Source organism: Dipodomys ordii, unplaced genomic scaffold (genome assembly GCF_000151885.1).
Source record: "Dipodomys ordii isolate 6190 unplaced genomic scaffold, Dord_2.0 Scaffold235, whole genome shotgun sequence".
NCBI classification, from domain to species: Eukaryota; Metazoa; Chordata; class Mammalia; order Rodentia; family Heteromyidae; genus Dipodomys; species Dipodomys ordii.
The window spans coordinates 89130-99803 of NW_012267451.1; the positions used below are offsets into that span (position 1 = coordinate 89130).

General features: G+C 39.1%; 1 protein-coding gene across 1 annotated transcript in view; it reads right to left on the reverse strand.

Annotated features, from left to right (window-relative positions):
- Window positions 1–5888: 5888 nt before the first annotated feature.
- The window catches only part of LOC106000691 (vomeronasal type-2 receptor 116-like), a 38732-nt gene continuing 33946 nt past the window's right edge, over window positions 5889–10674 (reverse strand). The window contains exon 8 of the mRNA XM_013035979.1: window positions 5889–6811. Within this exon, the coding sequence (XP_012891433.1) occupies window positions 5889–6811 (923 nt within the window). The remainder of the gene's footprint in view (window positions 6812–10674) is intronic.

Below are 10674 nucleotides of genomic sequence, written 5' to 3' on the forward strand. Positions count from 1 at the left end.
ACCATCGGCTATTAATATTGCAGGAAAACAGCATTGGATGCATCAATCTCAAGTGAAACAGGCAGTGGAACAATATCCAGAGATGGCTGCAAGATGGACTGTTCAGAGACACTCAGAGGATCCCTTAAGCATAAGACTTACCAAATGTTAAATATTGTTAACTAGTGTGTTTATATGGTTTGCTCCTATTGTGTGTTAAATCTGCATTTTAAGCCTGTTCAATGCGGGGAGAGAAGAGAAAGTTTAGGATTTGGTTCAGAAGGAATCAATGATTTGATTGGACATGAAAACCAGAGGGGAATGTAATAACCTGTGGTCCCCAATAATCAGCGGGGCCCAATCGTCAGCATGACCTGGTGGCCTGGTCTGCTGGAGGGAGCAGGTCATCAATAGGCAAGCCTCTCCACTCCACAGACTAAGCCATCTGACAGAGCAGGCTTTCAGAGGCTGACATCACCACCCCATGGGGCACTGCCGGAGGGACATGCTATGCTGCTGAAAAGGGGTAGGGAATGTTGCGGAAGGAATTGGGCATGCTGCTGAAAGAGGTGGTCATGCTATTGGAGTGGTGGAGCATTGAGCCCCACATGGTGAGCTGAAGAAGTGATTGCACAGTGGGCAGCTTGGGGGAGGAGCATGAATGGCAGTTGGAATACAGTTAAAGGAAGAACCATTAGGAAAAGACTGTTAGTTAGTTAGTTAGTGCAGAGGGAGGAGAGTAGTAGGAATGGAGGGAGAGATGGCAGGAGGGAAATGCCTGCCAGAGCAGAGCAGGGTAGGCCTGTGGAGGACAGGGCAATCCTTGAGAGGTCATTTGGGTCTTCTCGAGGAAGCTATTCGGGACCTCCTAAAGGGGCTATTTGGGCCTCCTTCTGCTGTCATTTGGGGCTTCCCTGAGGGGCCATTTGGGGCCTCCTTTTGAGGTCAGTTAGGGTTTCCACTGGAGGCCATTTGACGCCTTCTGCTAGAGAGGCCTGTAGAGAGTGCTACCTGGAGCAGAGCAGGGCAGGCCTGTGGAGAGTGGAGAAGCCTGCAAAGGAGGAGGAAAAGCCTTTCCCGTTGGAGGTTCGGGGCCATGGAGCTTTGGAGGTCTGAGGTTTGGAGTTTTGCAGAGTGGCTATTTGGTAGATTGCTACCAACTAAGAAAGGTCAGGGATTCAGGACTGTCTATTGGAGGCTTGAAGGTTTGGTGGTTGAGGCTGCTCTTGGTTCTGGGTACATAGCCCAGAACAAGGTAAGCTTAAGATCCTTTTTTTTTTCTTTTCTATGGCTGAGAACTGAACCCAGGGCCTTGCGTGCGCCAGGCGGCTGCCCTTCTGCTGGGCTAAACCCCCAGCCCCTGCTTTTCTGGTGTAAATAATGTAAATAAACTTTTGTCCACCTTTCATTGTCTGTGCCTCCATTGATTGTCTCACCCTCCGGAGGTCAATAGTGAATCTATTGTATTTCAGTTAATTCATTTCAATACACTTGCATACCAACCACCCAAGCTTTTACTTTAAAAACTATTTCTAATTTCCATACATAAAGGAAAACCTTCATCCATTGTTTCTCTGGGCCTGACTTACTTCATTTAGTATACATTTTTCCAGTTTTCCCATCTCATTACAAATGGTACATCATTCATTCTTATGGATGGACAAAACCCATTGTATATGTAGGCCACATTCTTGATCATTTTATCCATTGAGGGCATCTGGGCAAATTTCAGACCTCGGTTATAGTGAATAGGAATTCAGTGAACATTGTTGTGCTGGTAGCATGATTATATCCCAATTTTTAATCTATTGGGTAAGTGCCCACGATTGGAATTGCTAAATAATAGGGTAGTTCTGTGTTCAATGTTTGTTGTGGTTCATGTGTTTGAGCCATAGTGCCACTTCTGGTTTTGTAGTGGTTCATTGGAGATAAGAGTCTCTTGGACTTTGCTGCCTGGGCTGGCTTTAAACCACGATGCTTAATTCTCAGTCTCCTGAGAGCTAAGATGTCAAGTATGAGCCACCAAAGAGTGGCTACGTTTAACTTCTTGAGGAATGATAATAATTGAGGAATAATGGTTTTTGAAGTACTCAAAATTGTTATTTTGTTGTTGTTGTTCTTACTGTGGATTTGCCAATTTTCTTTCCTACCACCAGAGGGCAGATATTTGCTTTATTCCCTTCATCAGACCTTGCTACTTTGTGCTATCCCTTCAGTCAAGCACCATGTTTAGTCTTTTGAGGAATCTCCTTATTGCTTTCCAGAGTGTTTTTACAAGTTTAAATTCCCACCAGCTGTGTAGTAGTGTTCTCTTTTGGCCACATCCACTCCAGCATCTGTTGTTATTAGATTTCTTGATTACAGCCATTCTAACAGATGAGGTAGAATATGAATATTGTTTTGATTTGCATTTCTTTGATGGCCAGAAAAGTTGAGCATTTCTTCATGTATCTATTGGCCATTCTTATTTCCTCTTCAGAGAATGTTAATGAGGTGATTGTTTCTTTGAGGATTTGTTTTGGGGGATTTAATTTTTTTAGTTCTAAGTGTATTTTATTTATGAAGCCCTTGTCTGTTGTATAGCAAGTGAAGTTTTCTTCTCCTATCTGTGGGCTTTTCTATTGATCTAGCTAGCTTTGTCCTCTCCCATGAAATTCTGTAAGTTAATGCAGTCCCATTTTTTTCATTGATTACTTTGCTTTACTTTTTTTCAACAGTTTAGCCAGTTTCAGCATCTACATTCACCCTCCTCCCTCCACTTAGTGCCTCCCAATGACGGCCCCTCATTTACATTCATATTACTCATTTGAAGTATATAATAACTCTCCAAAGAGCTCTCACTGTGCTGTCATTCATGGATATGTTATACTTTCACTGGACTCATACATTACTCTTTCCTCATCTCTTCTACCTTCCAGCTTTCACTTAGTTATCCCATATTCATGCATATATATCATGTAGATTGATATTATTCACCCTTTGCAATTATTTTTTTCTCTCTTCCCCTTCCAATGGTACTATGATTACATGTAAATTTGTGTATGCACAGTATGTACTTATGTGTATGTTTAGGCCTAGCTGTCCAATATGATGAAAAACCTGTGTCCTTTGTCCTACTGAGCTTGCCCCTCACTGCAAATGAGGCTTTGCATATCCACTCATTTTCCTCCCTATGTCCAAAATCTCATTTTTCCTGGAGGCTAAGTGTTAGGGGTGACCCAATCAGGATATACCTAAATAGACATATTTACTTGAAACCTCATTACAGTTATTAACTTATTTATTTTATTGTAAAGGTGCTATACAAATAGGTTGCAGTTATGTGAGTAAGGTAATAAGTTTATTTTCTGTCGAATATTGTTATCCATTTCTTCATTATCCATTCCTCCATTATCCCTTCTCTCCCCCATGCCTCCTTCCCCCCCGCCACTGCCCAGTAAAATTTTAAAGGTCATTTCCAACTTAGTGTTTTGTAAGTATCATTGTTGCATTGGGTCACCCTTTGTTCTTGTTTCAGCATTTTGTTATTCCTTACATTCTCCAAATCAGATAAATGTATATAGAACACAAAGGATATCAGAATCAAACACAGAGATTGAGTAATTGTCTGTTCTTTCTCTGTAATGTCTCAGAGGTTCGACCTTCTGCGTGGTCTAGCCTACACTCAGGACATTCTACTTTTTTTCCCCTTCCTTCTAATGTGTCCATTTTGATCTCTTGAATTCCTTTGTTGAAGCTTTGTTTTAGATCATGTATGGAGTTCTTTACCTCCTTGATTTAGTTTTCAGTGTTCACTCTCAAATCTGTTAGTTGAGTGGCTGTAGTTACATCTAAGGGAAAAAGTGTTGTATAAGATTACTGAAAGTGTAACTCAGGAAAATTTAGCAAGGATTACAAAATTCTATGTAAAAATCACTGAAATCACATATTCTTCCAACAATTCTGCATTGTACTCAATAATATAAAAATCAACTGTATTAATGAAATTCCTTAAAAAAATAAAGAAGATAGTGAAAACCTCAATAGAAACTGGTATTTTCATTATAATATTGATTAGCATATGGTGGAAGTTGAAAATTAATTACATTTTCATTTGTTAAACATCATGCCCTCAACTAAAGAACAAGCACAAAACATTTTTCCAAATATTGTTATATTGTCAACAAGAGATTTAATTTATAGAAAGATACAGTAAGTTACATAGCCATGTATTTATTAGAAATATAAATGTGAGAAGATGTTTGAAGTCACCCTGGGGAGGAAAGTGTATGAAACTCTTATTTTCAGTAAGAGGCCAAAGAGCTAGAAGTGAAACTGTGGTTCATGTGGTAAAGAAGCATTGAGTGAAAAAGGTAAAGGACAGTATATGTCCTTATTACAAGTATGCATAAATAAATTGAATTATTATCAGAAGAAATATATAAATAACTCTTGAACAGACAAGAAATGGGTGCAATTGTGTCTATATCTCTTAAAAATGTAATTCTGTAAGCATAGAGTAGAGCCCACTAAATCAACCTATTTGAAACAATAAGTTTCCTTATCAAGAGTCCTGAAATGTGAAAATAAAAAAAAATCCTGTTTAACAAACTGTAAGAAGTGAAAATATTACAAGAAATAACATTCTGTGTTTAATATTCAAAACTCTGTGTCAAATTAACAAAGAGAAACTATCAACCATAAAATAAAAATATATCCAGGCAAGAAGGGGCTTACTATTATGGATGGGGGGGGACTTTAATCTTAGGAGAAAACTCAAAAAATCTTATACATTGTAATCTTAAATCAAAGTGTATGTTTTTGTAACACACCTAATCATTCTTAAGTTATAGGAGGGAAGCAGTATGAGATGAAAGAGGAAGATAAAGAAGGAGATAGAGTTAAATAGAAAGAGAGACTGGGACAGAGAGAAAAGTCCCATTAAAGAGACTCAGGATAATTTCAAAAAGTGTCATAGTGAGTAGAAATGTACAAATATTGAACAAAAGAAAATCTGAGGACATTAAAAGATGTAAATTTATGAAGGGGAAATATTAATTAAATGGTTTTGAGGACTCTATAGCATTGTGGTGTGCACACAGGAAGTTAACGTACAGAAAAATTTAGAGGAGTTATTGAGAAAGACAACAGATAAACTTACCTGAAAAGCAGAAAAGATCAAAAGCTATGTACATATGACCAAATAAGATGATGCTAAATGAAATGAACCACAAGATAGGGACACAAGAGGTTTTATCTTTTTAGCTGTTGTTTTTAATGTGCAGTGTTTTTTTGTTTCTTTTGTATATTCATCCCCCATGATATAACCCCTGCTTCATTGTATTTGATTCCAGTGCCCTCCATCTTGTATATACATTTTTCTAATTTGAGGAGTGGAAGGGAAATACCAAAATGCTGAAACAAGGATACAGTTTGACCCATTGTAACAATGAGATGTACAAGACAATATGTTAAAAATGAACTTTACAACTTGGTGTTTAGGGAGGAGTTGAGGAGGTGGAGAGAGAAAGAAGTACAGGAAAACAAAAGAGGGGGTAAGGATGTTTGATAAGAAAAGTACTCATTACATTACTCATGTAACTGTAACACCTCTGTACAGTATCTTTACAATTATATATATATATATATATATATATATGCATATATATAAAGACAACATAGAAAAGATTTCAGGAAGAGGGATAAGATAATTAAGTGCAGATTAAATAGGAAGAAGCAAAAATATGGAAGCAAAATTCCACTTTAAATTGGAATCACCATCACATGTGATTGTCATTACTAGGAAAATTCACACTAGAACCTTAGTCTCTGAAGTAAAAATTCTATAATACAAACTATGAAAAGAAGAGATAATTACTGTAAATTTAGATCAGACCTTCTGTTTACTAACCAAACCTATGGGTTTAATCTTAAGAATGACTATTTCTACTACTATGTCTTTTATCCCTGAAACCATGGAGAGACTTTCTATTTGGCATTAACAAGATGATGTAACACTTTGGAACAAAAATGCAGCCTAGGAGCCCTGCACTAGAGGCCAAGATGGAGAAGACCTCCACGGCCACCATGACCTTCCCCTTGGCACTGTGATAGACAGGAAGGAAGGTGAGCCACACACTGCAGAACACCAGCATGCTGAAGGTTAGGAACTTGGCTTCATTGAAGGTGTCAGGTAGATTCCTGGCCAGAAAAGCCACAGTGAAACTAGCCAGGGCCAGGGAGCCCAGGTATCCCAGGACACAGTAGAAGGCAGTGAGGGAGCCCTTGTTGCACAGAATGATAATATGGCCATGTTCAGAATGTGCATCTGTGTCCACAAAGGGAGGAGAGCTTCCCAGCCAGAATCCACAGAGAGTCACTTGGATCAAGGTACAAATGGGGATGATGAAGTTAGGAGCCCCTGATATCAGCAGCCACCTCATCCTTCTTCCTGGGGAAGTGGCCTTAAATGCCAGGACCACAGTCACAGTTTTGGCCAACACTGTGGAAACAGCCACAGTGAACACAACCCCAAATGTGATCTCCTGTAGGATGCAGGTGACTGTGTTGGGATGGCCAAGAAAGAGCAAGGAACAGAGGAAACAGAAGATAAGGGAGATGAGCAAGATGTAGCTGAGAACCCTGTTATTGGCCTTGACAATGGCAGTGTCTTGGTATTTCAAAAACATTCCAAGAACAGCAGCAGTTAGCAAGGTGAAGAAAAGAGCCATGCAGTCCAGAGCCATGCCCAAGGGATCTCCAAAAGCCAGGAAACTTGCAGTTTTCAGGAGGCACTGAGTCCTGTGTGTGTTGGCATACTGAAGATCTGGACATTTCACACATTGCTCCATATCTGCTGAGACATGTACACTACCATTACTTCTTTTTATGAGCCTTGTTTGCTTCAAATAATTTAGGAAAATTTTCACTTCGGTGAAATCCTCAGAAGTCAGCATTTACTATTAGAAAGAACAGTATTTTTTCTCCCCCAAGCCATAACTGCTTCCCAGTTTTATCTTCTTTATTCCAGCTTTTTTATTCAATATTTTTTGCTCAATGACTATCACATGTATTGATAATGTAACAGTTGGGTTTTTGCTATATGTTATTGAAATTTTTAATTTTTTTTCTCATGCTCATTAAGAGTCTTGCAGTTGTATTATAATTGGAATTATACAGCTTACATTGCCCTATAGGTTTCAGAAAGGCATTAAATTTACCTTCTGATATATTATCCTTGATATCATCTCATTATGCTCACTTGCTCACATGGGAAGTTGTAGCAACAGATTTATAAATAATTTTTAAAATATTTTTCATTGTAGGTCTCCTTGGCACAGGCCAAAATCTTCTTAATAGAGACCCAGAAACACAACAAATCAAAGAAAGGTTGGACAAATGGAATTGCATGAAATTGCAAAGCTTCTGCATGGCAAAGGACATAGCTAGCCAGATCAATAGAAAGCCCACAGATTGGAGAAGATCTTCACTAGCCATATAATGGACAAGGATCTCATATCTAAAATATACCTGGAACTCAAAAAATTAAATCCGAGAGGATCCGGGAAGATGGCGGAGTAGAAGCTGGAGTTATAACAAGCTCTCGCATAGAAAGCAGTTTTAGAGTTCCAGTGAACAGTTCTAAGCCAAAGAGTCACACCAAATGTGCCATCACAGAACAGAGAGACAGGCCAGAGAGGGAAAATCCAGGCAAGGAGACAGACCTGAGCTCTTGCCAGCAGCCATACTGCCATATCTGAAACAGAGAGAGTCCAGAATGAAAGAGCCAGACGCTGTGGGCGAGCGGATTCTACTCAACACCAGCAAGAACTGACAAGGAGCAGACATCTTCATCCTGCAGTTCGCAGACCAGAGATGACCCAGGAACCAAGACTCCACGTGAGTAGAAGCCTGATGTCCTCACTCCTTCTTAGGGAGCAGAGGAGGGAAGGCCAACCCTCACCCCCCAGCACCGGTGATCTCCATCTTGGATACCGACAAAGCTCGGCGGAGCTGCTAGCTCCAACTCAGGCCTTGGAATAAAAGGAGTCATTTAGCAGGTCACAAGAACTTAACGGAAGCGTGACCTGCCAGAATCAGCTCCACCCAGGGAAAAGTCACCAAGTTCCGGCGCCAGCCCTAGGAGTGACTTTCTAAATCCGGTAATCAGAACCAGAGGCTGCCCCTCCCTTTAGCAGCCTCAACAATCAATTGAAATTCAGTAAACAGAAACCCTGAGAGGGGCTCCAGGCTGGGCTCTGTGAGTTTCTTACAAACTAGCCCTTGGGAAAAGCTACAGTTTGCTGAAAGGCCTCAACTCTACCCAGAACCTAGCCTCATCACAGCATCTCCAAACTTGAGGAAAAAGCCATCTCCCTCTTTTGTGATACTCAAAGCACACCCCCCTCCCATTGAACTAACTTGGTAGGAGGATCGAAAAATCGTGGGTAAAGCAGAGGATTTTTCTGCCTGTCCAAACAAACTGACTTAAGAAACCAACCAAGTCACAGGACCACAAGCAGACCAGAGACTCCAACCAGAGGCTGATTACAGACACAAGGGAGATACAGGATTTTTCCCAACCCTCCCCCAAAAAATCAAAGAACTTTTTTTTCCTGTTCTTTTTTTTATACCTTTTACAAAATTTTTTTCTTTTCTAAAACTTTTTTTAATTTTTACCATTTTTGAAAAAAATTGTTTTCTAGTAACTTTTTCCCCCTTATAATCTTTATTTTAGGGATAAATTCATGTGTGCGTTTTTCTTTCTTTTTTTTGTAAAAAATTTTTTTCTTTTTGTTTTTTGCTTAGCTAGACTGAACATCTGATTTTTTTCTTCTTTATCCTTCTCACCTTTTCCTCTCTTTTGTTCTTCTTTATGGGACTTAATTGTTGTTCTGCACATCCTCAGATAAACCCATAGTTGACTATTAGACCCTATCCCCCATTGTGTACAGACTTAATCCACAAATTTATTACTCAATTCAAAACTTCTGAGACTTAAATTCCTTAATAGCAGTACTACCTCTTTATACCTATATAATATTTTAAGTATTTTTATTTTTAAGTTTTTCACATCTCCTTTAGATCCCACCCCTTCTCTCAATATATTCACGTTCTTTGAATGGATTGTTCTTGAATCTGCATATTATTAACTTTTATTTTTCTATTTTTTCTGGTGTCTTTTTTTTTCCTTTCTCTTTCTTCTTGTTTTCTCTCTCTCTACTTTCATCCTATCTAACCCATTTCCTGCTTTGAGACTAGGACTTAGTTAAGTTAACTCTCCCTGTACCTTCCCACATCACTCTATTCCTATTTTTTACCCACATCTCCCCCTAACCCTAATAATTTCTGGTTTACCAAATTCTATTTTGCAGTTCGTAGCCCATTAATATATAGTTGTTTGATTTTGAATAGAGGTATATGCTGAACTAGATTGCATCTGCAGACTATTGACTGTGCAAATTCACACTTTGGTTGATTGATGCTTGCCTTAAGTTAGTGTTCTAGCACAAAACTGGTGTTACTTTCATCCCAAATGGGCACAATAAGCCGGAAAACCACAAGAAAAATGGCAAAACAGGGTAACTCCACTCCCACTCATGATTATCAGGGGACAGACAGATAATGAATAATCCAGAGGAAAGTTCCCAAATAGCTCTAAAAACACTACAGGCAAACAAGATAAAAGAAAAGATTGAAAATATACGAAGAACTCTGTATGAGCATGATAGGGAGAGAGAGGAAGCAATCCAAAGGTTTATACAGGAATATCACGAGTGTGAGGAAGCTACTCAAAAACTGATACAGGATTTGCTTGAGCACCTTGAGAATACTCAAAGACAAAGGCAGGAATGGCATGAACAGGCTGAGAACACGCAAAGAGAACTACAAGAATGGCATGAATGGGAGGAAGCTAAGCAAAGAGTAATACAGGAATTGAGAGAGCAGGATGAGAATACACAAAGATCACTAAAGGCATTCATGGAATCCATTAACAAAGAGCTGAAGAAAGTCAGGGAAACCACAAAGGGAATCCTGAATGGAACCCAACAGAAGGAATGGGAGTCCAAGTGATTTGAGAATAAAAACTGAACACCAAATTAAGGAAGTAAAGAAATACATACAAGACCTAAAACAGAGCTTCAACAAAGAACTTGAAGCCATCAAAGCTGACCAATTAAAAGGAAAAGAAATCAAAAACAAAGTAGAAAGTCTTGACAGCAGGTTAGACCTTGCAGATGATCGAATCTCGGGGATTGAAGATAGCCTAGATATTATAAAGAAAGAACATACAACCATCCAAGACAAGTCCAAGAAATATGATAGATCTATCCAAAACTTGGAAGACACCATCAGAAGGCCGAATCTAAGGATAATGAGTGTAGAGGAGCACTTAGAAACAGAAGCTAATGGCCTAGGGAATTTGTTTAACAGGATCCTAGCAGAGAACTTCCCAAACATGCAAAAAGATAGGCCTATTCAGATACAAGAAGGTTTTAGAACTCCAAGTAGACCAGATCAGAATAGGACATCCCACAGTCACATTATAATCCACACAGGATCAAATCAGACCAAGGAAAAGATCCTTAAAGCTGTCAAGGAGAAAAGATTAATCACCTATAAAGGGAAACCAATTAGAATCACCTCAGATTTCTCAGCAGAGACAATCAAAGCAAGAAGAGCCTGGAACGATGTATGCCAAGCCCTAAAAACAAA